This window comes from Pseudonaja textilis, chromosome 6, assembly GCF_049901715.1.
Source record: "Pseudonaja textilis isolate UNSWEBS1 chromosome 6, rPseTex1.2, whole genome shotgun sequence".
Taxonomy (NCBI): domain Eukaryota; kingdom Metazoa; phylum Chordata; class Lepidosauria; order Squamata; family Elapidae; genus Pseudonaja; species Pseudonaja textilis.
This window is the reverse complement of record NC_141995.1, coordinates 35,490,931-35,513,899: the sequence shown is the minus strand read 5'-3', so window position 1 is coordinate 35,513,899 and position 22,969 is coordinate 35,490,931. Positions and strand designations below refer to the sequence as shown.

The 22,969-nt window shown below is 36.4% G+C and overlaps 2 protein-coding genes across 5 annotated transcripts in view; one reads left to right on the top strand and one right to left on the bottom strand.

Moving 5' to 3' along the window:
- MTMR7 (myotubularin related protein 7) overlaps window positions 1-7,518 on the top strand; it is a 32,076-nt gene extending 24,558 nt beyond the window's left edge. For both annotated transcript variants that reach the window (XM_026697944.2, XM_087936219.1), the window contains 3 exons: window positions 972-1,103; window positions 5,475-5,601; window positions 7,058-7,518. In XM_026697944.2, coding sequence (XP_026553729.1) covers window positions 972-1,103; window positions 5,475-5,601; window positions 7,058-7,393 — 595 coding nt within the window. In that variant the 3' untranslated portion in view covers window positions 7,394-7,518. The remainder of the gene's footprint in view (window positions 1-971; window positions 1,104-5,474; window positions 5,602-7,057) is intronic.
- Window positions 7,519-11,660: 4,142 nt separating this feature from the next.
- On the bottom strand, window positions 11,661-22,956 carry VPS37A (VPS37A subunit of ESCRT-I). Of its 3 annotated transcripts, none has more exons than XM_087936220.1 (12): window positions 22,409-22,956; window positions 21,418-21,492; window positions 19,886-20,000; window positions 19,133-19,233; window positions 18,063-18,276; window positions 17,721-17,791; window positions 15,656-15,783; window positions 15,510-15,568; window positions 15,361-15,429; window positions 14,879-15,022; window positions 13,852-13,932; window positions 11,661-13,494 (listed from the first exon to the last, which is right to left on the bottom strand). In XM_087936220.1, exons 1-11 carry the CDS (start codon window positions 22,576-22,578, stop codon window positions 13,852-13,854), a joined length of 1,227 nt encoding a protein of 408 aa, XP_087792346.1. In that variant the 5' UTR covers window positions 22,579-22,956; the 3' UTR covers window positions 11,661-13,494. The 3 variants fall into 3 exon arrangements, with proteins under 3 accessions (XP_087792346.1, XP_026553730.1, XP_026553731.1); XM_026697945.2 differs by having other exon boundaries at window positions 11,661-13,143; XM_026697946.2 differs by having other exon boundaries at window positions 11,661-13,143; window positions 21,418-21,487; window positions 22,409-22,765.
- Between the last annotated feature and the right edge of the window lie 13 nt (window positions 22,957-22,969).

The window sequence follows — 22,969 nt, the reverse complement described above, 5'->3', positions numbered from 1 at the left end:
AGATGTCTGAAACATAATCTATCTCCTGAATTCTCATGAACATAAGATGATATTCTCATTTTAAAAGTAACTTGGAAGATCGGAGAAGACCCTTCCTTTTAGGTAAATATAAAACATAACTGTAGAGAGCCTGAGAAAATGGTTTCAGTTGGATAGCTGTGATTGTCTGATAATAGGCTCAGAGTTTTTCTTTGAGGGTTTCTAATTTGTTCATCTTAGTTGTCTTTTAAATTAATTAAATGAAATCTCAATTGCTATTGTCAGAAAGTTATCATCAAAAAATATAGAATGTTATAAGGATAAAAGCCAAGAAAATTGGAATTTAATAATTCCAATGATTAGCTCCTTAGCTAGTCTGCTGACCGTGGCTCCCCTGCTATTGCCCAGAATAATCCAACACTACCACCTATTGATTTACACAGAACAGTAGACCGTGGTTCTTTGGCTATTTAATTCATAGGATCAGTTACAGAATGAGATTAATGTGAGCACCTACCCAGATCAGAGCACAAGCACTCTGACCAGTATCATATCTTATGGCAGTAAATCCCATTCCTTAATTTTCTTGTGTCACACAACAAAATGCTTCTTTTTATTAATTTTGAATCTCTTCATAATTATTCTTGGTGGATGATTGCAAATATTATAAACAAAACAAAACAGAAAATTACTCAGGCCACATATGTGCATAGGATGCCATAGTTTCTATGCAGTATTAGGAAATTAAATTCTGTAGGTTGAGATTTTCCCTAACCATTGGCCATATCCACTGGGGTTGTGGTTCTGAAATATCTGGAGAGCTTAGCCTTTAAAAAAAATTTATTACAAAGGGCACCTAATTCCAAATAGTTGAATTCTACCCTTTCTAAATGTGTATCTACTCTTTTGGCATGCTCATGGAATCTTTCAATATCGGGATGAGAGAAATAGCAAATGCAGTTTATAGAATTTTATTATAAATTGTCCCTCAGAATTCAGGAACGGACTTATTCACTTTGGGCTCACTTATGGAAGAACCATGCCGATTATCTGAACCCTCTGTATCGGGAAGACAACAACAGGACCCTTCATCCACAATCAGCTCCCTCCCATTTTATCTACAAGTAAGTGGCATCTGAAGTAAGTGGCATCTGAAGTAAGTGGCATCTGAATGAGCTAACAATTGTCCCTGACTTAAAGAATGTGCAAATTTATTGCAAATAGCTGTGAGATCGATGGTAAACTGTCACCAACCTTCCCCAATTCCTTCTTCTTTGCTGTGAAAGTGTAACACATTGCTGTGTAGAATAAAATATAATTATATTAATATATAAGATAGATACTTTTAATTAGGACCAGATGTTGTAAAAATTGTTTCATTTGTTCACTTTCTGTCACATTTGCTGTGGAATTTTGTAAACAACCTTTGGAAGATAATCCATCATCCTTGAAAAGTGATTTATAAATTTGAAATAATGCTCAGATAAAAGCTTTAGATGTTCAAGCTTGGTGTATCTGTCTGTCTGTATGTATGTCTGTCTGTATGTATGGTATTCAGCTTTGTTTGGGTATTTTCCCACGTCATTATAGTTGTGCTTTTAAAGTTGTAGTGACGTTTCGGCAGAATCTCATCTGCCATCATCAGGCTTCTGTATACAATACAGTACAGAAGCCTGATGATGGCAGATGAGATTCTGCTGAAACATCACTACAACTTTAAAAGCACAACTATAATGATGTGGGAAAATACCCAAACAAAGCTGAATACCATACATATAGATACCCGCGAAAACTTAACACACACACACATATGTTTTCTTAACTTTTCACGGGTACTTACATGTCTGGTATTCAGCTTTGTTCGAACACAATACAGAAGCCTGATGATGGCAGATGAGATTCTGCCGAAACGTTGCTACAACTTTAAAAGCACAACTATAATGACGTGGGAAAATACCCGAACAAAGCTGAATACCAGACACACACACACACACACACACACACACAGAGAGAGAGAGAGAGAGAGAGACAGTATATATAGGTCTGTTTTCTCTCTTAGTTCAGAATTAGTGATGTATATTATCATTGATGTGGAAGCTGGGATTCTGCTAAATAAAAAAAAATGAGGTTAAAAATATGCATGCAAAATATTGTGATTTTTATTTCTTTGTAACTTATGGAAAGAAATCTGCTTTTTAAAATTAACATCAAGCCACCCATTTTTTTCAAGAATGAAACTGGAGTACTATAGGTTTGGCATTATCATTAGACCTTACAGTGTTACAGAGCCTCTTAAAATAGTTTCTCACGTTTTTTCCGGACAGCTCTGCTCTTTATCCAAGTATGACTTCTAGTTAACCCTGCCACGGATCTACTTATAATGATGTCATCTATGAATAATCAGAGGAATTAGGTAACATGAGAGCTCAGCCTCACTTAGGTTGTTTATAACATGTCTGTTGTAATATAGCTTCTTCTCCAAAGCTTGCTAGACTTTCAAAAGACTTTTTAAAATATAATTTTATGAAAAAAAATTAAAAGAAAGAGTAAAGCTAGTATAGACGTAGTATAAAGTAAGAAAAAGAAAAGAAAAAAAGTCAAAGAGAAAGTTAAAAGTTCAAGAAAGGAAAAAAATACTCAAGAAAAAAGAAAAAGAAACAAAATTCACATTTCCAACATAAATGTGAAGTATACATTCCCACTCCAGACATTTTCTCTGATGATTTATTCCAGGGGTATCAAACTCGATTTCATTGCGGGCCGCATCAGGGTTGTGTTTGACCTTTGGGGGGGCGGGATGGGCGTGGTCAGGGTGGGCATGGCCAGCTCAGTGTCACTCGTGTTGGGGGTGCCTGTGGCAGTTTCAGCACTCTGCCAGCGAAAACTGTCTCCGAAGCTCTGTTTCGGCTGCAATGGCCTCCTGCAACCCTCTACCAGCTAAAACAGAGCTTGGGACGGCCACACGCAGCCCTCCCTAGTTCTGTTTTCTCTGGCACAGGCACTGCGGGCCGGTCCTTTGCTGTTTCCAGGGTAGACCTGCGGGCCAGATCTAAGCACCCTGTGGGCCAGATCTGGCCCCCAGACCTTGAGTTTGACACCCCAGATATACACTGATAGTAGAGTACATTATCTTATATAAAATCCTTTTTAAGATTATGATCATTGTAAATTTCAATCCTTTGAGGCACATGTTTTCCTGTTGTTCCATCTGTATATTATAACCAATTTTTAGCCTCCTTATCATACATTCATTCACTTGTTCTTCTGTTTCAAATTGTCCTATAAGTATTTAAAGAACCAAAAAAGGCAGAAGTGGGAATAGTGGCATCACTGTTTTATTCCTTCTTTAAATATCTCACAAAGTTTTGTTTAGATTTCCATTAACAATTATTTGTGCTTTCTGTGACGTATAAATGTTCCCGATATTATAAAATTTTCTAAAATCCGTATCCTCCAAAACCTTGAATCAGAAAGCCCACTTTAAATTGTCTGTTTCTTAGGAAATCAATGTGGCTTGTTTTTATTGTGTTGTTGAAAATGTTCTGAAATGTCCAACACATTTCTAACATTTTCTTTTGACTCTTTTAGATAAAACCTACATTGATATGAATAAATTCTTGCAAATTTATTTTCGTACGTTTGCTATAGTGTAAGCATTATCTGAAATTCATCAGCTGAAGACTGTTGATGACTAGCTTGCATTTTTTTATTTGATTTATTTGATTTGTCAATCACTTACAAAATAATAGGTATAAGTATACAATACGACAATAGGGAGGCACGATGGTGCACTTATGCACACCCCTTACAGACCTGTTAGGAATGAGGTGAGATCAATAGCGGATAGTTTGTGGTTAAAGGAGTGGGGGTTTGAGGATGTAACTACAGAATCAGGTAGTGCATTCCAGGCATTGACCACTGTGTTGCTGAAGTACTTTCTGCAATCAAGTTTGGAACGGTTAACATTGAGTTTGTATCTGTTGTGTGTTCTTGTATTGTTGCGGTTGAAGCTGAAGTAATCATTGATTGGTAGGACATTGTAGCAGATAATTTTGTGTACTATGCTTAAGTCCAACCATAGGTGGCATAGTTGTCCAAACCCAAAATTTCAAGTCTGGTTGTGTAGGGTATTCTGTTGCGAGCGGAGCAGTGTAGTACTCTTCTCGCGAAATACTTCTGGACTCACTCAATTGTATTAATGTCTGATATACAGTGTGGATTCCAGACAGATGAACTGTATTCGAGTAATGGTCTAGCAAAGGTTTTGTATGCCCTAGTTAGCAATTCAATATTTCCAGAGAAGCTTCGTAAAATGAGATTTACAACTCTTAATGCCTTTTTGGCAATGCTGTTACAGTGAGCTCTGGCGCTTAGGTCATTAGATATGAGTACTCCTAGGTCCTTGACAGAGTGAGGGTCATCAGTGAGGTCATATCTGTCTAGTTTGTATTTGGTGTGCTGATTTTTTTTAACCAATGTGTAGGACAGAGCATTTGTTGGTTGAGATTTGGAGTTGCCAATTGTTTGACCATTCAGACACATAATCAAGGCCACTTTGAAGAGCAGTAGCATTGTCTGTTGTCATCCGCGAAGAGGACACAGTTGCTTATAAGGTGATCGCAAAGGTCATTTATATCGAGTATAAAAAGAAATGAACTTGTGGCTTATAAAGTGCCTATTAAAATTGACATACATGACACTAACATCAAAAACATTTGGCAGTTTCACATCCTGAACAATCGAATGAGAATTTGCTTCCTAAAGTCGATTACAGCAATAAAGCTGCACTTAAAATATCCAGCAAGCTGGATTACTTAATGCTGGAAGTTCAGGGAGAAAGGCTTCACATATGTATTTCTTGGAACTATTTAATCTTTCAACCAAATATTTGTATCAGGGAACAAATAAGATAGGCACTGGCTATTTTATTAATTTTGATGCAGGATTTCTATTGACCCCCCACAGGTCTCAAAATCATTCTGCGTATAAGCATTGCATCAGTTATGGGAAAATGCTAATTCATTGGGTTTGTCATTTCAATAATTGGTGTAACTCATGCATTCAGAGTAGCTTTCTGTTTATCAGAGTTCTCATATCTCAATATGTGAGATTCTACATTTAATGTTAAAGTTACACAGATAGCATTTGACACTTTAATCCTACCAAATCCACTTTAATCCTACCATCTTTAAAAATCTGAACATGATGTGATTCACTTTGCCAAAGTGAAAAATCTTTTAGTCAGAATATTCTGAGAAATAAAGATGTGTTTTCACACTTCTGTGCTGTAAAATAGTCTATAAATATGAGAATCTGAACGATTTTTATGTGATAATTTTAAAAGCTGAGAGAATTCTTCCCCATTAGTTTCCCAAACAGAGGCCTGTGTTAATTTGTTTTACATTGCGCAATGGAATTCTCTGTTAACTTCTCTAGGAGCAAGTTCTATGGGTTGAACGATTTATGTAGGATTTTAAATCTTCTTTATTTTTCAGGTTTTGGAGTGGAATGTACAACCGTTTTGAAAAGGGACTCCATCCAAGGCAATCTGTTACAGAATATCTGATGGCCGTGAAAGAAGAAACACAACAGTTGGAGGAGGAGTTGGTGATATTAGAAGAGGTATGTATAATTGGTTTTCTATAACTATAAAATTTATATATTGCTCTGTTTCACCCCGTCTTTTGAGCATGTGATTGGCCATTGGCATATGCATCAATTCAAGTATATTTCAACATCAATGCAGTTGATCAGGGTATTATTTATAGATAGATGTAATTTTGGAAGGTTTTCTAGCTGAAGCATTGAGTAGAGGATTATATTTCTTCCACCCCATATTTGGCAATAAGAGCAGTATTTCTCAACCTTGGCAATTTTAAGATATGTGGACCAACTGCCAGAATTCCCCAGTGAGGCTTGCTGGCTGAGGAATTCTAGAACTTGAAGTCCTCACATCTTAAAATTGCCAAGGTTGAGAAGCACTGCTCTATGGTATATTTTTGAAATAGATATGTATTTCTTTTACTTTGATAACAGCTGCTAATGAGTAAATTTCTTACTTCCGGTACAATTTCAAAATCAATTTTCTCCTGTGTTTTCCGTCCTACGATTTACAATCCGTGGAAGACTTCCTTAGTTAAAATGAGTAGTAGGAATTCCAGAATTACACTCAATTTCTAATTAATTACTGTTAGTCTTTCGCATTACAGTAAAATTTGGGCCTCAATTGGGTGAGCTATTTTCAAAGCAATTATTTCTCATCTTTTCTTACAGGTCACCTCAAGCTTATTCTGGCTCTTTTCTGATAGGCAACTTACTTGTTGCTGGGATTCTTACCAATAAAACTTAGATCTAATTATGCTTTTCTTTTAATGAAACAGTTATTTAATAGAACATGCTGGAAGGAAGTTTTAGTATTTTGCAATAGAACCACTGAAATCAGCCCACCCTTAGTTAGATTTCTAGGTAATCACTATTCTGTCCATATGTAACCTCTTCCTTTTTTGCCCGTCTTAAGGTTGTTAAAATATCCTTATCTATCCCCTGAATATTCCTTAACTCAGAAGGATAGAGATGATTGCTATAATGCTTCTCTGTCAGGTATCTATACTAGCTGTAGCGGATGATTCATTTGCATTTGATGATCGCCTAGGACTGAATGAGAATCAGTCCCCTTTTCTGTACATGCATACTTGGGAAGATTTATTTTCTAGGTTTTTTTAAACAAAACCTTCTAGTTGTTTTTAATTGCCTACTGACTACAGGGCGACATTCTTGTTCATCTGTTTTCTTTCCTGTTTCTCCTACTTGTTTTCATTATTATGCGATTTTGTTGAGTAGTCAGATGATAAATGGCACAAAATGCTCCATGAACATGGAAAAATGCCTTGAAACTTGTTTTCTTCCTGTTCTATAATCTCCCACCTACAATTTCTCCCCTAGAGAAATCAAGAATAACCTCTGTCAAAGAGACACTTTAGAAAACTGCAGGTATATAAATCTGCAATTTCCTAGGCTTGTTTCCTTTAGTTTGGATATATTTTAGCAGGCCAATGGATTCTTGTTTCTTGTCTTGCAGAGACTGGCAAAACTTACAAACGGGCAATTAAATAATGAGGCAAAGATAAAAAAGGAAAATGGAAGATCCAGTGGCTACATGGCCAAATCACTCCAAGATTACACCTCCAATCTGAAATCATTCCCATCTCGGAGTTCTTCACAGGGAGATGAAGACTCAGCACTCATCCTTACACAGGACAACCTGAAAAGTTCTGATCCCGATCTGTCAGCCAACAGCGATCAGGAATCTGGTGTGGAGGATATGAGTTGTCGGTCCCCAGGTGGAGGCGGCTTACCCAGTGAAGATAGCACTAGAGACCATGATTCAGATGAAGCTGTTTTTCTCACTCTCTGAGTGGTAACTTGATTAGTAGATTATGAAAGACTGCCTATCAAAACTTCCAAAGAAAGGGATTTATGCACTTAGAGTCCGTATATGACAAAGTAATAAGCTTGAATGTTTTTGCATTTATTATCTTCCGTTATTCATTTACGGAGCCATATAAGAGTGAACATTTTGTTTTACGTAACTATTATCAATAGGATAACTATGTATAGTAACATCACTCCAAAAGTGACAAGAAATTATGTCTAAACAATGCCAAAGTCAATCCAATCCAGACCAAACCAATATATAATGTTATCTTACCTTGACACCCAAAAAATACTCAAATGAAAAAAGCAAATAGATCTCTTCTGTTTGGTTTCACTTTTACAATCTTGAAAAAAAAATGTGTTGAAGAAGATGGCCACATATGGACTTAAAATATTGTCAGAGATACCTGCTTATTGAAGAACATCGATGAAGAAATTTGGAAAATTAAGATTGAAATAACCAAATCAGATTTTCTAGATTAGTTCTGACTTGATTCGTAGTAATAACACTTTCTGTTGATGCCTCTGCAAATGCTATTTCCCCCCATTTTTCTCTTCAAGTAGCTTGTCTTCAATGGAACAGTTCCTGGTGACTGTATGGACACATTCATGTTTTCCTGACAGAATGGTCTGCCATTGTCTTCTCCCAGAATGTCCTCTCTTTTCTCCCCAATCTGGGATTATGGGGATCTCTCTTCCCTCCCAAATATTAATCAGGACTAACTCTATATTGCCTTTTCACATTTACCCACTTTATAAGTTCAGGTTAAAGTAGCGGGGACTGTATACTTTTCATCTTCTGAATTGTGGAATAGGATCGAGATCATGACAAAGGAGGGTGGACATGGGCACACTTATTCCTGTGTACATTTTTTGGAGTGGACTATTGGAAGATGGTGACTAGGGCATCTAGTAGATTAAAATACTTTATATGCCATTCAAAGAAAGTTAGGAAATTGCAAAGAAAAAAATTATCTTTCCAAATTCTCTTTCATAGTCATCCTCATCAGTTTATAATAAATCACTGATCCTTTCACAAATATAGGTAGTCCTTGTTTATTGACCCCAATTGGGATGGGCAACCTGGTTAAGTGAAACAAATGAAAATCACATGACCACAATAACACTTATAATTTTACTTCAGTTTTCCTTTGCTTTGGCTACTTCCTTCAACTGACCTGGGCTTTTTTTCCTTTCTCTTTGAGGTTATCTTGGTATGAGGTAAATAAGCAAGTGAGAATAAGAGCAGACAGAGGCTGTGAAGGTCATAAATATGGGTATTGATCACTAAGTTGTTTTTTAGCATTTCTGTAACCTATACCACCTATCAGGTTTTTGAAACATTGAAGTTTTCTCCAACCAATTAAATGTAATTGATTTACTCGCCAGTTACATATTTAATGCCCTTCTTACTCCATCTCTCCCTCCCCCCGCCCCAACTAAAAGTTCTTATTTTGTTACGAGGTATCCTTAAACAGGGAAGTAGATACAAGAGTTTCAGGGGGCACATTAAAGCTAAAAGAGGAACCTGGGACCAAGCTGGCCAGTAAAAGGATGTGTTCTTTGTAAAAGACCTACTGAAAACTTACGAGATTTGTATTATTAGATATGGTAATGGACATTAATGGTTTTAAAAGAAAATTAATTTTATCCAGGGAAGATAAAGCTATCATGTCTACATGTTTTAATGACTTACCTCACCTCTCCAAAATGTGATAAACAGAGCAGACAGCAATTCAGTTACACCTCACCAGACCGTCCAGATCAGGCAAATGTAAGAACTCTGCTCTTTTTGTGAAATAAAGCAGGATCCTTTGGTGCAATGCATCTTGCACTGAACTCCCACCATGAGATAGCTGTTTTGCATGTAATAATCTGGTTATTTTTTTAAAAAAAGTTACATGTTTATAAATTTATAACCAGATTTTAGTATCTTATCTTACTTTGACACAAAGTGTGATGTACAACAGGTAGTGCTGAACTAAAATACAAATGTACTCTTCTGTAAAATGGCTACTCTGTAAAGTATGAATGGATGAGGGTCAAATTTGCCATAAAATCTATGTTATGGAGATACAGTAGAATATACCATATTGTGTCTTCTAGAAATTTTGTGTAGTGTATTTTACACTTGCAGCTATTCCTATTTAGCTCCTGGTTTACTTGGAGTCCAGAGATCTTTAATTTAATAGGTTGTCTTGTATAGTGCCAATGCTACATTATTATTACTAAAAGTATTGCAAAACTAAAGATATAGTATGCACTGTATACTGTTGGCATTAGGAGTATAATTTAGAACGTTATAAACAGTAATGTTCGGTTGTCCAATTGTCTTTTTTTTAGTGTTACACTCTAGAACCGTGATGGAGAACCTATGGCATGCATGCCGTAAGTGGCACACAGAGCCATTTCTGCCAGCATGCAAGAGGTCGCCCAGAACAGACCCACTGCACATGCGTGCCCGCCCGCCAGCCGATTGTCGGGTATCTGCCATGCATGCGCAGGGGGACACATGCATGCAGGAGACATGCGTGCATGTGCAGGCACAGATGTGCATGCAGGAGATGTGCACATGCGCAGGGGCCCCAGTGCCCATGGGGGGGTCACACACGCATGCAGAGGCACACAGTGCACATGCATGCGCAGGGGGTCAGGGGGTTGGTTGCACACACATTGAATTATGGGTATAGGCACACGTGCTCACTTTCAGCACGACAAGAAAAAGGTTAGCCATCACTGCTCTAGAATCTTAATTCAAAGTGGTATTTATAATATAGCAAAAACATCCAGTGAGCTCTTGAAAACTATTGTAAAAGTTTATCTTCTAAACTGAAAACAAAATGACTGAATTTTATAACTATTCTGTTTGTGGCTAAAGTGGAACATCATATTAAACTTTAGATGATTAAATGGGAGTGGCCACAAAATGTACAGATTTTTATGCCTAGAATGAAAACTTTTGGTCATTGGTTTCAGCCAGCTACTTTAGAATTCTAGTTTAGTTTTCATATCATACTCATGTCCACTTCTGCTAATGGTTAGAAAATAAATCCACATTGACCTATGTTTTTGTTTTCAGGAAGAAAGGTGACTTGTAGTCCTTACCCTTTAAAAAACACAACCCACAGTTCATTCATGCATGTTGATAGCCTCCTAACTTCCCAGTGGTTTTTAGTGCCATTTGTCTTGGTAGTCCATCATCTAAATATACTGTTACAGGGAATGGAATGATTTCTCATCCGCTGTTTTCACATCATAATAAATTGGCTCCCTTTCCTCTATGGGATCTCCATTGTACAGAGGCCTCAAAATAATAGGTTAGCAAAAGTGTCCTTTTGATTATATTTTTGTTACCATTGATAAACAAAATTAAATTGAACTTGACAAAATCGCGAGTTTGTGCTTGCTTCCCTGATTTTCCCTTGGTTGATTCCATCATTACCTATGTTGGAGTATTGTTATCAATACTGTGATATGATGCAGAGTTTTTATAACTATATAATCAGCAATTAATATGAGAAAGGTAATTTCTAATTCCTCAGTTACCCCCATCCATGCAAAGCATTTCAGGATAAAGAGTCAATACAAGTGCACACAGCATGGCACTATTCCTGTATGGAAAGAAGGAAGGGGCTTGAAATGGAGGTAGTGCTACAGATAACACAGCTTTTTTCATTATTCGTATAAACCCATGCTGATTCAGGAAGACCTTGACAGCAACAAAGCAAGAGTATACAATTCACAACCCACTGATGAGCACGCTTCACTTGGAAGAGGACTTGATATATTTTGAAACTCTACCCTTTGGTTGATTTCAAGCACCAGATTAAGAACACTGTCTTTATAAATCGCACTTGGTTGGGTTCATGTAATGCGGTTATCATAAACCATGATTCACTACACAGTAGCCGAGTTCACATTAAATATTAACAAACTACGTTGTGGCTTAACTTGAATTAAATTTTAAATTAAATTTCTAAGCAGTGATTTCCCTCAACATTTCTAAGTGATGGGGAAATGGTTCAAGCTTGACATTTACAATAAAAAAACCTGTATAATCATAACTACACTGTTTCATTTACATAAAAAGACTATGGAGCAATAGTAAGAGATATGTACAATTAAATAACTTTCAAACACATATTGCTAATTTAAATCTAAATACTGCCAGAGGGTGAGAAGCTGAGATCAGGAAACAAGGATTCTTGAAGAACTGATAACCTAAAAGATACATATAAGCAATAGTATTTGTTCCACCAAATGTATTTATTTCCAGTTTAAGTCTCAAAAGTTATCAGTACGTCCCAAAGTATATAAAGTTGAACTCTACAGATACTTTTCCATATGCAGAATTGAATATTCTGCTTTAAAAATGCAAATACCAATATTGAACCTTTTTGGAGAGAAGCCCTATAAATTGTTCAAGAAAATGCAATTTATTTAAGCAATGAAAGGAAAAAAAAAACAAGTCATGAATGTACACTCCTAAGACTTAGTTTTCTGCAATATTGTCATTTATAGATTTTTGCCAATTATCTAAAGAAAAAAAAAAGAATTAATTATCCTAAAAACATTTTGAGTTCTTATAAACATGCAAGACATAAAATTAAACTATTTTTATATGAAAATAAAATTCTTTGGTTGTATTTTTAGTGTAGGATAACTTCAATTTTACCTCTGTAGAAGAGTGATCTAGGACTGCAGTTATTTCACTACATTTTGCCAACATAATACTGAACAGGTGAATAAACTTGATATTTTATGTCTGATGCAGGGAATGAGAGATGAGGGTTTGAGTTAATTCTATTGGAACTAAATAATATAATTGTTGGTAATATATATACTAGATAGTTATTTTTTCCTTCGTGGTTTCAAAAGTGCTTATATGAACACATGGACACACTCAGGCAAAAGAGTACAGAGATCAGGAAATAAAGCAAATGTAGGAATACCAAGCACTTATACAATATACCCATTCATTTGCTTCAACACAAATAAGAAAATAAGATACAAGAATTGGAGAGAATTATGCCTATCTCCATTTGAGGCTTGAGGTAGGATACTTCCCAAAGCAATGAGTGGCAAAATTAAAAGAAAGGATTCTACATAAATCATATTGATTTTCTCGAAAAGTTTGAAGGGGTGTTTAAAACTTTTAGCTCTTCAGTTTCTTAGCTATTCAAGTCTGATTGCTGTAGTGTATAGTTAAGTACTTGAACTCTATTTAGTGACATGATACAAAAATGGGTGAAAACCTGATTTCAAGAAATTGAATTCTGGTGCATTCTGGTAAAGCCAGATGAAAAAAATCTACCTTATTTTACTTGTAACTTACTTTAGCCAACCAACATTTCTATGCCTCTCAAACAAACCAGTCAGTATTTAATAAGAAAGTTATGGATTATGCTGTATAAAATTTATAAATCTAGTCAAAATTACATGTTGAAATATTTAATCTATAAAGGTGGTAGAGACAGCAGCATGAAATTAAATATGATAAGGGTATCAATAACAAGAAATATTAGTGCAAAAATTGCAGTAGAAGTACATTTTGAATAAAATAAGAATAGAAAGACACTCTAATTTGTACAAAAAATCACCCCCAGCTCTATATACAGTTTTTTCTATAAATACAACCATAATGAAATGCTTATTTGCAAAATAATAGATCTATGAAAATGTGCTTTGCTGGATTTGTTGCCTTAAATTCTAATTAGCTGGAAAAAAATTCTGTGAACAGAAAAAAGTATCTACCATTAGTCAAAGTTCTCAATGCACACATACAAAACTTTACATTTTCTTAAATTCAGATTAATTTAAGGCAGAAATTTATATATAACCTTTAATCCCTGATTGCACGGATCGCTTTCATAAAAGGCTAAACTCAAAAGACAAAGTAAAACTGTATATATTGTTGAAAGTTGCCATATAACATATTGTATCAGAGTCATAAAGTAATTATCTTTAATGATTCCCCCTGCCCCCTCCACCCCATTTGCAGTATTGCATGACATAATCCACATTGTCCAGGACTCTTCATGTCCATGTCCCAAAAGCCGTTTTGGATGATTGTGGGAACTACTGGAGAATGAAATATGACTACGTTTGGTTTGGCTAATTCCATTTTTTGGGGCGCATTTCTTCACAAGCAGTTGACATTATTTATAATTGTGATGTTTTTACATGAAGCAATGTAAAACTTTCCCAATTACATAATCAAAAGCTTAAGCTCTTGTATGTGTGGTTTCTGTTCTGTGGTATTATGTAACACTTATCTGTGGACATACATACATAACTATACACTAATATAATACACATGATAGGAACGTGTCCTATTAGCCATTCAGAACTGTTGGACATTATTTACATGAATGTATCCTGATAAATTAATTTGTGGCAGGCAGGACAATTAGAATCTGCCTCATATTTGTAACGTACCTATAATGGAGCATGAAATTGGCCACGCATTGCTATTGCCTGTTGTAGTTTTTCTTCTTTGGCTCTTCTACAGTGGCAAATCTAAGGAAGAACAATTTAACATCATATATTTCAAATTTACTTTGGTGGAAAATAATGTTTCTAAAACAATCAAAATAAAGAAGTCAAACTTTGACTAAATTTGTGTTCATCTCAGAGTAAGCTTCATAAACAGGGTTTGAGTACAATAGTTGAAGATGATTCATATGCTTAGACTGCATTCTAAGGATACTTAAGCTAGAACAAGAAATTACTGATTTAAGGCTGAACAAATATTCTTCTAACAGTTTAAATAATTAGTAGCACACATTACAATATACATTAGTTAAAGGCTATCAATAATAATATCAAGGTACATTCTTTCTTGGGTACGTTCTCCTTGGATTTTGCCATTAACAATGCAGTTATTAAATAAAACATATATACTCGAATTATTCCAATGGAACAAAATTCAAAAGGATTCTGTGCCCCAATGGAAGAAAAAACTCAACACATTAGGGTGTTCTTTCATACAGAAGTGGGGAACAGGCCTCTTACTCTTTGGCTCTTTAGCCCAGTACCATAAGGGTGGATGGGGTAATACTGATGTTTGTTTTTAACCCCTCCTACTTAAGCAATTTAAACAACAAACTGTACCACTGCTATTTCTCTATTCTGTGCATTGCAGATAGCAGGAAAGTGATAGGACAGTTGTATTTCTATCACTAGCGCATGCTTCACAAAGCAATAATTTTAATGCATAGCTTGCCAGAAATGTTAGGCAATTTGGGAAATAAAAGCTGTTCAGACATAGGAAGGCTTAAGTATTGGTACTTCTCTGCTAAATACAAGAATTTGCCTCTATATAGTCAATTGTGTCTGTTTTTAAAACAGCAAAATAAACCTGAATTTTACTTATTCAATAGTTTTCAATTGGATTAATTATAATTTTATTTAAGGTTTCAAATATTTTAAACATTAGGTTTTGAAATCTGAAAAATCTACATACTGTTCTTTTCTCCATGAAACTACTAACAAAATCGTCTATTTCTGTTTTCCCTTCCAGAAAGTCTTCTGCAATAGTGTCAGACTCCTCTTCAGCTTCATGGGCAGCCACTTTCAATCTTGCCTGCAGGGCACTTGCACTGCAACTCTGTGAAAAGAATAGTGTGTAACTTGGAAATGTTCAGTCGATTTCCCAGGAGGTCCACAGTGTCGTTCTCCCCCCCGCAGCATTTTGCAAAGTAGTTACAACAGCTTGTACTATGAGTTACTTTTTATATATTTGTTATATGCCACTTAGAACTGTCAGATTGGGGCAGCTAAAAAAGGACAAAAAAAATCATACTTTTAACTCCAAAGAAAAAAAAAATATTAAAAGAGGTTAGCCTCCAAAACAGGATGGGATTGCAACTAGAATCCTGTCTTAACAACTTCTGTACAAATAAGTGAATAATGCTTTGTTTCCTCTTACAAAAAGGAAAAACTCACCTCACTAAGTTCATGCTGCCTTTGTACTTTCTTTTCAAATGTGGTTTTGAAATGAATCAGTTGTTCGTACTAGAATGAAAATACATTTTTATTAAACTGGGTCAGAAATCAATTCCCAAATTGCAGAAAGTATTTTTTCTCATACTTACTTTATCTAGTATTGTTTGTCTTTTTGATTCCAAGCTTGGTTCCAATAATAAATTTTTTTCTGCAAGGTAAACCCACTGTTGAATTTTAGAAGAATATCATTTTTTGATAAAATGTTATTTTAATAAGAAATATTTGGAAGTCTTACTTGCTAGTTCTTCAATACTTTTCACTAAATCATCTTTATCATTAATTATATGCTTTAATTGGGGCAGATTAACAAATTGTTCTAGCAGAATATCTTCTTGTTCATTCATGTCTGTCAGCTGTGATATGCTGAATTGCAAAGACAATAAAAACAGTATTTAGCAACCAGGCAAAATATACACTGTATTATTTTGACAACTGTATATACTGAGTTTCTTGATAATGTGCCATTTCATTCTGGTGCATATGATATAATGCTAATTACTTCCAAAACTTGAACTCACTCACTGCTTCTTTTCTGAGAATGCTAGAACCGTTAAGAGAATAAATCCTGATTCATTCACCAAAGCTCAGGCAAAAACAGTTCATGGCAATTACTAAACAAATGAACAAAGTAGGAACATAATCAAATACACTGTGTGCACAATTATTAGGCAAGTTGTATTTTGGAAAATTAATTTTATTACTGAACAGCAACAGTGCTCTTGGTCAATCCAAAATGTTGATAAACTTCAAACCTGAATATTTATGAAAGTAAAAGTGAGGTTTTGGGTTTCTTAGAATATCTATGTGTGCACCATTATTGAGCAACTATTAGTGTGCAGAATTATTATGCAACTAAATGAAAAACGAAGATTTTCTCATCTCACTTGTTTATTTGCATCTGTTAAAGTGAGAATAATAAACAAACTCAAAATGTACAAATAAATATTTCTGACATTTCAAACAAAAAAAAAAATCAATATAGCTACCATTCTTTTCAATAACAGCCATAAGCCTTCCATTCACGGAGTCTGTTAATTTCTTGATCTGTTGATGATCTACTTTTTGCGCAGAGGCAACCACTGCCTCCCAGACACTGTTCAGAGCGTACTGTTTTCCTTCACCGTAAATCTCCCATTTAAGAAGGGCCCACAAGTTCTCAGTAGGGTTTAGGTCAGGTGAGGAAGGGTGCCGTGTCATTATCCATTTATCTTTAAGGCCTTTACTGGCTAGCCACACAGTAGAGTAGTACTTCAATGCATGAGATGGAACATTGTCCTGCATAAAAATCATGGTCTTCTTGAAAGATGCAGATTTTTTCCCGTACCACTGCTTGAAGAAAGGGTCTTCTAAAAACTGGCAGTAGGTTTGGGAGTTGATTCTGAATCCATCTTCAACCCCAAAAGGTCCAACTAGCTCATCTTCAATAATACAGCCCATACCAGCACCCCACCTTCAACTTTCTGGTTTTTGAATCGAAGTGGAGGTCTGTGCCTGTTACTGATCCAGCCATTGGTCTTGCCATTTCAACTTGTATGTCTTGTTCAGTGGTGGTCAGATTTTGGCCTTCCTTACCTTGGCCATGTCTCTGAGCATTGAGCACCTTCTGGGCACTCCAGGTAGGTTGCAGTTCTGGAATATGACAGCACTGGAGGACAATGGGTTCCTGTTAGTTTCAAGTTTGATTCTTCCCACATCTTTGGCAGTTAATGTGCATCTTTTTTTCTCAACATGTTTCTTGCAACCCTGTTGACTATTTGCAACAAAACATTTGATGGTTCTGTGATCACGCGCTAATATCTTAGCAATTTAAAGAGTGCTGCATCCCTCTGAAAGACTTCTTACAATTTTTGACTTTTCAGAGTCAGTTAAATCTTTTTTTTTGACCCATTTTGCTTGAGAAAAAGAAGCTGTCTTATGCACACCTTGATATAGGGTGTTGATTTCCTTAGGCCATACCCTCCCTCATTACACAAATACACATCACCTGATATGCTTATATCCATTTAACATTCACGTTTATACAGCTCTGGGGCGGAAAATATCCATAAAAATATTCACTTGCCTAATAATTGTGCACACACTGTATTTACAAAAATAAAAGTGAAACTGGTACAATACTGAAGTTTTTACCTTTTACTCAGATCTAGCTAAAGAGTTATTTTGCCAGTGACTTATTTTATATTACTAGGAACTTTCTGGCTTTACTGAGATATAAGATATAAGGTTAACTCTATGGTTTTCAACATCGAGGAACAACTTTGACCCATATTTGGAACACACACCCTTTTAAATCTTCTTACCTTAGTTCTGATAGTTCTGGAAATACATCTGGAACATCAGGCATTTTGTACCCAAATCCATTTTGATTTCCCTAAAAACATTAAACAATATATGTCTTTAAATAACAATCCAGCTTGCATGGTATCTATACAACAAAACACTAAGCTAAATGACACAACTTTTCCTATACTCAAGTTCTATAAAATCTCTAAAGATTTTGGAGCTCAGAATATCATCGTCTTAAAAGTATGTTCACATATTGCTGGCAAATTCAATTTCTCCAATTGTTAATATTTGATATATGAATGGTATCTTTTGGGAAATGAACAGCTTATTTTGTAAGGTACACTACCAATACATACCTGTGATAGTGCTTCTGTTGTTGGAACAGGTAACGGCAAGTCAGTTATCATGCCAAAGGAAGGAGCTGCAGGTCTGTCTGTACTATACCCTGAAGAAAGTGATTCTGCAAGGGGTACAGATGCTACAGGCCTATTTGTTTCTTGTGGCAGATATGCAGAAAGAAATGGAAAATTCTGACCATATGTAGGAATTCCAGTTGGCTTGCTGTAAAGGCTAAGGGGAAAACCAATCTATTATCAGCAAATTATTTTATAGTACTTTCAGGCTTCTCAAAATGAAATTGTATTAAGCATTAAATAGGTTTCTGGTTAAACACAGTTGACAATAGCTGTAATTAATTCTAACTGAATGCATGACAAGCCATATTATTAATCGTATCAATGCCAGAGTGATCACATAGCAATGATTCACCATCTCTTGAGGAATTTAGACATGACAGTTCTTTTAATCCAAGTAATTAAAATTGAGGGGCTAACTTCAGCAATGTTTTATTATGAGTCAGTTATGTTAGAACTAATGAGTCTTTTCAGTCCTAGTATAATCCAAAGGATAAGGCATGCACTTAAGAACTAAATGCTGAAATTTAGAAAATCTTTGGTTTTTAGTGAAAACAAACCTGTAAGTGATGGAATGATGCATCTGATGTTACTATACATAGGCCAATGGATCTTTATATTTTACTGATACTTGGTATAAACTCTCTTTTTGTGTCACATATAATTGATCAATTATAAATAAGCATTTATATTCATAAGTTGAGATAGATCAGGGAAAGAAAGCTGTTTAGAACTAAGTCTGCAATACTGTAAGATAAATACTCAATTTTTATCTACCTGTATTAGCCTTAGGCCCAACAGAGCAACTCAACCCAAAATAAAACATAGTTTAAGATTTTATTCAAATCTAACTTTTTAATGCAATAACTGAATGCATAAGATGAAGGAAACCAAATTGCAATATAAGGTTGGCAGCCATATCCTGATTAATTATGTTTGATCTGAGTTTGCTCCATGAGTTTACATATAGTGATGCTTGAAATTATTACCCATATTTTAATGTGCTTACTTACTATGGGAATGTTGTTGTGCTGGGAGCCAAGACCGGAGGATTTTTCCAAAATTCATCAAGTATACTTTGAACAATTTTGCCAAGGTCAGAGTGCATTGTAAACTGTTAAATTATTTAAAAAATTAGCATGGTTAAAAATGATGTGCCATACAACAAAGTCAATTTATCATTGATTTAAATGAAAAAAGTCAGCTTGGTGTAGTGGGTAAGGTACCGGGCTAGACTGTGATTTCTATGCTCTCTTAGACATGAAAACCAGTTGGTTGACTTTGAATCAGTTATTCTCTCTCAGCCCACCCCTTCTCACAGGATCGTTGTGGAGAGACAGGAGTATTACTTATGTTTACTGCCTTGAGATAGATTAGATACACAGATGAAAAGAAAGAATATAAATCTAATAACAATCATGTGGCCTCTCTTAGATGATGGATGCAAGTGTCAGTGAGGCCCATTTTTGTTCTCTGTGTGCAGAAACAGAGCTGACAAATAACCTGGAACTTAAAAAAACATCTGGAACTCTATAAAAAATACTTTAATTTTTTTTACAATTAGTTTAGAAAAACCACTCTAAAAATGTGGGGTTTTGTTCAAGAAAGTTCATGGGAAAACTATCTACAGGCACCAAGAAGTTAGTAGGTGTAAACGTTAACAATTCTACAATAAAATATACTGTAACTGTTGCCAGTTGCACATTTTGAAAGAGACATGCATTTTTACCATTGATTATTCTAGAAAATGATTCATTTATACCTACACTATTAATTAATGGAGAAGTCACATAGGCTCCTTGCTTGTCAATTATATGATGCCGTATTGGAGGGAAAACACTGATGACTGGCTTGTCCTGAGGAAACTGAGGAGGAAGCAAGCTGCAAACACCAAAATATTTGATTATTATTATAACTTCCATGTATGATTTAGCTCTCTACTACATCATCTTTCAAAATATAAGATTCATCTTTCTGGAGAATGTGAACAACTGGGAGTGAAAGTACAGTTCTTCCTAACAATTTCTGTACAATCATAATCTAGCTAAAAATATAGTTCATCATTTTGAATTCTAGCATTTACAACACAAACAACAAACAGCTGATGTACTCTCACTGTCAGATAACAAGTGAAATAAGAAGAAACGTGAATTTTTTATATCGAAGTAATTTTAGGTGCACTCCAAGAAAATAAGTTAAAATAAAAATAAGTCAACTTAGTTTGATGAAGCAAAACTTCTTCATAAAACTGAATGATTATCATTTAGTTGTTTAAGAAAAAATGCTGATAAATACAACTGTTGACAATTTTGCCACATAGATGTAGGCCAGGGGTGTCAAACTCAATTTCACTGAGGGCCGCATCAGGGATATGTTTGACCTCAGAGGGTTGTGCGTTTGGAGGTGGGGTGGAAGTGGCCATGGTGGGCATTTGACACCGGCTCAAGATACATCCCTCCCTTTTTTTCTTTCCACAGTTCTTTACTGTAACCATTTTCCTATCTCTTCTACCAGACATTACTGACAAACATTTATTACTTATTCTTCATACTCCACTAAACTTTTTATTTCTAAATTTATGCCCCATTGTTAAATAGTAAATTGCTTTTCCAGGCAGAAAAGCTATTTATATTATTGTATTTTTATTATTCACTTAATAATAAAAATACAATAGCATAAATAATATGATAATACAAGATCTAACAGCAGAGGTAGATTTCCAGGATAGTAAATAGAAATTATAAATTGTTGACTGTAGCTTAAATGGACCTACAGTATGTAAAATCTGGCATTAAACTGTAGTATTAACATAGGATGTTCTTTATTTTCTATCCAGATCAGGACACTTACTTGAGGCCGCATAATTGTAATCCAGTTCTCCTGCAGCACTCTGCTGGATGAAAACAAGCTGTGCCCCCCGCCCACCCCAAGTGCATCATAAATCAGTTTCTCCAATGAGGCCCTGCAGCCTGTTTTTGGCTGGCAGAGTGCTGCTGGAAGCCGGGGAGGCCAAAAATGGGCTACAGGCTGGTCCTCTGATATTTCCAGGCTGGTCCCATGGGCCAGATTTAAGCACCCCGCAAGCTGGATCTGGCCCACAGGCCTTGAGTAGGACACCCCTGATGTAGGCAATGTGCTCCTTGAAAGTCACACACACACAAAAAACATTCTCTCCTTAAAATTTATCCAGACTGAAACAGAAGAAAACAAGAGAAAACTCACTCTAGTCCTAATGTGGTGTGACAGAAAATTAACAGTCCACACTGACTGACATACAGTCAAATCAAAAGATACTCACATATTTATATTAATTGTCAGGTTATTTACAGTGAAGGGCAACCGATATTCCACATCTTTTTGTATTTCAGCTATACTAAAAAGAGAAACATTTATTAATGAAATAGTCAAATCAAACACAAATGACCCAATTAAGCATCTTAAAAAGCCCTAATTTCAAAGGTCAAATGAAAGTATAAGTTCTTCTCTTAGAAACTCTAAATTATTACCAAACTAGAACAGATTCCGTTAAAAGCTTGATTCCCTCCTTCCTATTTTAATCAGCTTAATTTTGAATAAAAGTTCTGAGGACCCCAGAAATATAAGAACTGGCCTTTGAAGGCAGATTGGTCTTTGTAGATGAAAACAGTAACCTGTTTACAAGAACATGTTGACAGGAACATGTGTGGGCAGCAACTTGTTTTGCTGAAGGAAGCTGAGGCTATTAGTGAACCAGCATTTTCACTTCCTGTTTCTTAATACAGGGAAGGCCAAATCCCCTTAACTGTACATGGTAGTAGTTTTTGCATTGCACTCAAACTATTTTCGCTTTGAAAGAGTGGTAGGCATTGACCTCTGAACATTAGCTGCTCTTTTCAACTAGGATCTTGTGACTTTTGTAAGGATTTTTTTTCTTGCACTTTTTGCCTCCCCTGGCGTCTACTTTTGCCTACCAACCCTTTGAAGTTGCAATATCAAGGCACACCTTAAATAGACTACGGCTACTGCTATTGTTTATTTAAAAATTATTGGCGGCCCAGGTCCGTACATTAGGCATGCCTTTAAAGAAATTAAATGGCCCCTCATTTGCTCTGGTTTGATGACTTGAGTTTTTAGCTGAGGAGCGAGTCATGCCGCTCTACTGAAGAAAAAAAGCCATGTTTGCCGACAGCAATGGAGCGATCACCCAGGGAGATCCTCATATTCTCGCCCTCCTCTGGACTGACTTCCACCCGTTTTATGAAAAAGAGCTGGCCGGCGATTTCCTCGCTCCCTAAGGGGGTGTCACTCACGCTGCATGGGCGCTGCGCAGGGACTCGATCTGCCGCTGCCGCTGTTGCTGGAGGCTGGTGAGAGTCGAAGGCAACGCTACTCCGCCGGCGGAAGAGGAGGAAGAGGTGGTGGCGGAGGCGGCGGCCCCGCCACCGCTACCCGCTTTGGAGTAGTGGAAGAGCCAGCTCATCCTCTTCTAGCCCCCCACCCTTCCCAACCCAGAAAAAAAAACAGACAATGCGCGGCCTTCCCTTGGCTTCTCCCGTCCGCGCCGCCGCCGCCGCCACCTCGCCTCCCTCCGCGGGTCTCTCCTCCTACCCCAGCAGAACGTGAAGCACCGAGACAACGAACACAAGAGACACCGCCGTTCCGGACCCGGGCGACAAAATACGCCTGCGCTCGATCCGCTGGGCGCGTCATCACCGGCCGTTGCCTTCCATTGGTTGGAAAGGGCTGGGAGGGGGCCAGCTCGAGAGCCCGATTGGTCAGGCTCTGCCGGGTCTCCGCGGCCGGGAAAGGAGCGTGAAGGGGGAAGCGGAGCGAGAGAATCGAGGGTTGAAAGGTCAAGAGCGCGGCGCGCG

Coding starts and splice junctions, on each gene's coding strand:
- VPS37A (XM_087936220.1), bottom strand. CDS start 22,578: ATGAGCTGGCTCTTCCACTACTCCAAAGCGGGTAGCGGTGGCGGGGCC. Junction 15,023..15,360: donor GGCAGCATGAACTTAGTGAG/GTGAGTTTTTCC, acceptor TTCTTTTCACAG/AGTTGCAGTGCAAGTGCCCT. Junction 13,933..14,878: donor GTTTCATGGAGAAAAGAACA/GTATGTAGATTT, acceptor GTTCTTCCTTAG/ATTTGCCACTGTAGAAGAGC.